We start from the raw sequence: 5606 nt of genomic DNA, 5'->3' as shown, positions 1-5606 counted from the left end.
TAATTATTGATGTTATCCATGAATTTTCATATTTAATTTTGGCCAAAAAAGCACAAAAAAGCCCATTACTTTTTTAAACTGTAATTTTGCCGAAAATTAGAGTTTTTTATTTGTATTCTTGAACAGAAAAATAATTAAAATAACAAACAGTGGATTCAGTTTGACATTTGCTCAATAAAATATATTTATTTTTGATAGAGTTCTAAAATATTTGTGTTGTCTTGTTTTTATTGACAGGTGGTCTAATAAATTTGTTAACACCGTACCGTTATTTTAACAAGTCTTATCTTTACAGCTTTAAAATGGTAAATGGCTGTTAGATTTGTGTTCTCATGAGTAAATATATTAATTTATCTTGTGTTGTAAAAGACGTTTTCTGATTGTCATTTTATTTTGGAAATGATTTTATTTTGGTGATCATAGATGACTTCACTTCCTGTTCCTTGTTGTTGTGAAGCGCGAACTGCCAGAAATGGATGTATGTTTTCCCCTCCTGTGTTGCGGACAATAAAAGAAACGGGAAAAGTAATCAACCAACCAAGTGTGTACATTATTAAGAGAACATGGCTGAAGAAGAAGAAAACTCTTCGAGCTCAACAGGTTATGGGCCCAGGCGTGACACAACAGGAGGAAGATGGCAGAGGTTAGTGTTCAACGGAGACGAAAACAGTTACGAACTCTGGGAGGCAAAGTTCCTCGGCCACATGCGGATCATTGGTCTAAAGGACACTATATTATCAGCCACTAATCCAGATGCAGAGAAGAATGCTGAATGCTACGCTGAACTAATTCAGTTTCTTGATGATAAAAGCCTTTCACTGGTAATGAGAGATGCGACTGACGACGGAAGAAAAGCTTTAGAAATACTACGTGACCACTACGATAGTAAAGGCAAGCCCAGAATCATCGCACTGTACACAGAGCTGACGTCTTTACAGAAGAAACCAGATGAGACAGTGACAGATTATATTATCCGAGCTGAAAAAGCAGTGACCTCCCTAAGAAATGCAAAAGAAGTCATCAGTGATGGACTTATTATCGCTATGATTTTAAAGGGGCTTCCTGAAGCTTACAAGCCATTTGCTATTCACACAACTCAAAGCAGTGAAGATTTAACATTCACACAGTTCAAAAGCAACCTACGAAGTTATGAGGAAACCGAGAAATTTGACAACAAAGTAAAAACAGATAATGTGATGAAGGTCGATTTAACCTCCATCACCTGTCATGGATGCGGAAACCGAGGACATTTTGTAAAAGATTGTCGCCAAAAGGGAACACCTAAGTGGTGTAGCTACCATAGAAGCTCGACACACAGTGATGAGACATGTAGAAGAAAAACCAAGTACAGAGATGATGCGAAACTAACTGTAGAAAAACAAGAGGACAAGAAAGAAGAGCAGACTTTTGTATTTAAAGTTAGTCAAAGACTCCTGCCTACTGACATAATAAGAGAAGGACTAATGGTGGACTGTGGTGCTACTTCACACATCATTACAGAGAAGAACAAGTTCATAAAGTTTGATGAGACTTTTGATCCAGAGAAACACTACATGGAGCTTGCTGATGGATCCAGGACAAATAACGTCGCACTCAAGAGGGGAGATGCCAACGTCTCCCTACGGGACGTACAAGGACACTGTACCACCATCACACTGAGAGATGCTCTGTTCATCCCATCCTACCCTCAGAGCATATTTTCAGTGAAGGCAGCTACAACCCATGGAGCACAGGTGGTCTTCAAGAAGGGACAGAATGAGCTAGTGAACAAAGATGGGACAGTCTTCTCTATCGAAGAATACAACAGACTCTACTATTTGAAAACGGTAAACAATGAAACATCATTCAATGACATGATGTCCTGTGACACTGTTAATCTGACTTGTGATGTGAAAACATGGCATGAAATTTTAGGACATTGTAATGTTAGCGATGTGTTAAAGCTACCTGATGTTGTAGAGGGCATGAAAATCACAGGCAGTGGCATGTTAGATTGTAATGTGTGCACAGAAGGGAAATTCACTAACAACAGAAACAGACAAAGCGACCCAAAAGCGAGTGAGCCATTACAGTTGGTGCACACTGATCTAGCCGGCCCCATTGAACCAAGTGGCCAAAGTGGTCACAAATATGCTATATTATTCACAGATGATTTTTCAGGGGCAGTGTCAGTTTACTTTCTAAAACAGAAAAGTGACACCACAGAGGCCACAGCAAAGTTTCTAGCTGACTGTGCACCATACGGCAGTGTTAAGTGCATTAGATCAGACAATGGCACCGAATTCACAAGCAGTTCCTTCCAGTCTCTTTTAAGGGAAAAGGGTATAAAGCATGAGACATCTGCGCCATATTCTCCTCATCAGAATGGCACAGCTGAGAGGCAATGGAGAACTCTCTTTGAAATGGGGAGGTGTCTTTTACTAGAAAAGGGGCTGCCAAAAGAATTATGGCCTTATGCCATTCAAAATGCAGCACACACCCGCAACAGATGCTACAGTAACAGGACTAAAAGTACACCATATCAGATGTTAACAGGGAAAAGACCAGATCTCTCAAAACTGTGGATATTTGGGTCAGACTGTTATGCGTACATACATGATCACAAGAAACTTGATCCCAGATGTGAAAAAGGAATATTTGTGGGTTATAGTAAGAATAGCCCAGCATACCTGGTTTATTACCCCCACACAGGAAAAGTGTCAAAACACAGACTTGTGAGATTTATCAAGAAGAACACTGTTGAACAACAAACACAGACTGATGAATGTGACACAGAAATTCAGACTTATGAGCATGCAGTGCCTTCAAAAGAAAATACAGAACAACAAAATGAAAATGCAGCAAAGAACAGACCTCCTAGAGAAGAGGAAACCAACACAAATGAACCAAACCTTGACACAGAAAGAAATGAGGGTGATGAGCAAAACCAAACTGAACGCTATCCTAACAGAGAAAGGAAGCCTCCTAAATATTTAGAGGATTACACATCCAACTGCAAGGAGTTAGCTAATGTAACTTCTGTAAGTGTTGATTATTGTTACAGAGCAACCTGTGGAATCCCCCAAACCTATAAAGAGGCGCTGATGTCACCAGAGACACCAAGGTGGAAACAGGCAATGGCAGAAGAAATCAACTCTCTGAAAGAGAATGACACATTCGAACTGACTACTTTACCTACTGGTAGAAATACCATTGGAGGAAAATGGGTCTACGCTCTCAAAGAAAATGAACAAGGACAAATATTCAAAGCCAGGTTTGTAGCAAAAGGTTACAACCAAACACAAGGCATAGACTACCAAGAGACATTTGCACCAACAGCAAACATGACATCTGTGCGAGCCCTAATGCAAATATCAGTCCAGAATGATCTCATTATCCACCAAATGGATGTTAAAACTGCATATTTGCATGCTCCCATTGAGGAAGAAATATACATGGACCAACCAGAAGGTTTTGAGCAAACAGAGTCAGGAGAAAATTTGGTGTACAAATTAAAGAAATCCCTTTACGGGTTAAAACAATCAGGGAGAAACTGGTACAAACTCTTGAATGACTACCTTGAACAAAATGACTTTGAAAGAAACCTTTCTGATCACTGTGTATACAGGAAAGACATTGACCATGAAACTCTACTGGTTATCATCTGGGTAGATGACTTGATCATTGCGGCTAGCAATAATAACTTGTTAAACACATTCAAAGAAACAATGAGGTCAAAGTTTAACATGAAAGATCTGGGGAAAATATCCAGTTTTCTTGGTATCCAGTTTATACAAAAAGAGGCTGAAATCAGGATGAATCAGAAGAGGTACATTCAAAGAATGTTGGAACGCTTTGGGATGTCAGATTGCAAACCTAGATCCACACCGTGTGAACTAAAAACGGACACTACTACATGTGGAGGAAGTGATGCAAATGAGACAGTTAACTCAAGAGAGTACAGAGAAATAGTGGGCAGCCTGATATATGCCATGACGTGTACGAGACCAGATATAAGCTGGGTTGTTAGCAGACTATCTCAAACACTAGCTCAACCCACGAGAGAGGACTTAGTAACGGCAAAACAAGTCCTCAGATACCTAAAAGGTACAAATGACTTTGAACTGATCTTTAAGAAAAGCAGTGAGGATCTAGATCTAATTGCTTACAGTGACTCTGACTGGGCATCCTCTGTAAAAGACAGACGCAGTACAACAGGCTACTGTTTTGCACTTACTAAAGAGGGACCAGTAATATCTTGGAAAACGAAGAAACAGCCTACAGTGGCACTCTCAACATGTGAAGCTGAATACATTGGTCTTGCAACCACTACTCAGGAAAGCATGTACTTAACCCAACTGTTAAACGGCATGGACAGAAAAAGGTACACGTGTACTAAACTGTTTGGGGACAACCAAGGGGCCATTGCTTTGAGTAAAAATCCAGTGAACAGACAGAGGTCGAAGCACATTGATGTGAAATATCACTTCATTCGTGAAGCGGTAAATGAAGGAAAAATCCGCATTGAACATTGTCCATCAGAAGAAATGGCTGCAGACGTACTAACAAAACCAGTTACAAGAGTGAGACTCAGAAAGTTTCAAAAATGGTTCTTTGGAAATGCATAAGATGCTGTGGGTTAACAGCATGAGAACAAGGGGGGGTGTTAGATTTGTGTTCTCATGAGTAAATATATTAATTTATCTTGTGTTGTAAAAGACGTTTTCTGATTGTCATTTTATTTTGGAAATGATTTTATTTTGGTGATCATAGATGACTTCACTTCCTGTTCCTTGTTGTTGTGAAGCGCGAACTGCCAGAAATGGATGTATGTTTTCCCCTCCTGTGTTGCGGACAATAAAAGAAACGGGAAAAGTAATCAACCAACCAAGTGTGTACATTATTAAGAGAACATGGCTGAAGAAGAAGAAAACTCTTCGAGCTCAACAATGGCCTGTATTTGTATAGCACTTTACAAGTCCCTAAGGACCCCAAAGCGCTTTACACATCCAGTCATCCACCCATTCACACACACATTCACACACTGGTGATGGCAAGCTACATTGTAGCCACAGCCACCCTGGGGCGCACTGACAGAGGCGAGGCTGCCGGACACTGGCGCCACCAGGCCCTCTGACCACCAGTAGGCAATGGTGAAGTGTCTTGCCCAAGGACACAACGACCGAGACTGTCCAAGCCAGGGCTCGAACTGGCAATCTTCCGATTACAAAGCGAGCTCCCAACTCTTGAGCCACGATCGCCCCAAATCGCCCCCAAAAAAACAGCTTCTCTCTGATATTTGCAATTACACATATTAAAAGACAACTAACCAACAAACCATGCTGCTTCAGAATACAATGGCTCAGTAGACAATAAAATAGCATTTGGATCCACTACTACTAAATCACCCAATCATACTGCACACTAGTTACCAGCAGTCCCATTCATCATCCAGTTATGGTCACTACAGTGACTCATAATTTATGATCATGTCACCTGCAAACAGCCACATATACAGATGTGCATGCCTAATATATTAAATAATAAATAATGTTTGCATTCATGTAACCACAATTCCCAAAACTTGGAACAAAGTATACAATATAAAAGAGAAATATTTTACTTGA

The 5606-nt window shown here is 40.2% G+C and overlaps 1 protein-coding gene across 2 annotated transcripts; it reads left to right on the top strand.

Annotated features, from left to right (window-relative positions):
• Positions 1 to 320: 320 nt before the first annotated feature.
• Positions 321 to 4858, top strand: LOC102082235 (copia protein). 2 transcript variants are annotated; one of them, XM_005474681.4, is made up of 2 exons: positions 321 to 1826; positions 3044 to 3074. In XM_005474681.4, the coding sequence occupies exons 1-2, from the start codon at positions 564 to 566 to the stop codon at positions 3071 to 3073; spliced, it is 1293 nt and encodes a 430-aa protein (XP_005474738.2). In that variant the 5' UTR covers positions 321 to 563; the 3' UTR covers position 3074. The 2 variants fall into 2 exon arrangements, with proteins under 2 accessions (XP_005474738.2, XP_019200903.1); XM_019345358.2 differs by having other exon boundaries at positions 1687 to 1826; positions 3044 to 4858.
• The last annotated feature ends 748 nt before the right edge of the window (positions 4859 to 5606 follow it).

Source organism: Oreochromis niloticus, linkage group LG14 (assembly GCF_001858045.2).
Source record: "Oreochromis niloticus isolate F11D_XX linkage group LG14, O_niloticus_UMD_NMBU, whole genome shotgun sequence".
Classification (NCBI taxonomy): Eukaryota; Metazoa; Chordata; class Actinopteri; order Cichliformes; family Cichlidae; genus Oreochromis; species Oreochromis niloticus.
The sequence above is the reverse complement of the archived record's forward strand: the minus strand, read 5'-3'. Positions and strand labels throughout refer to the sequence as shown.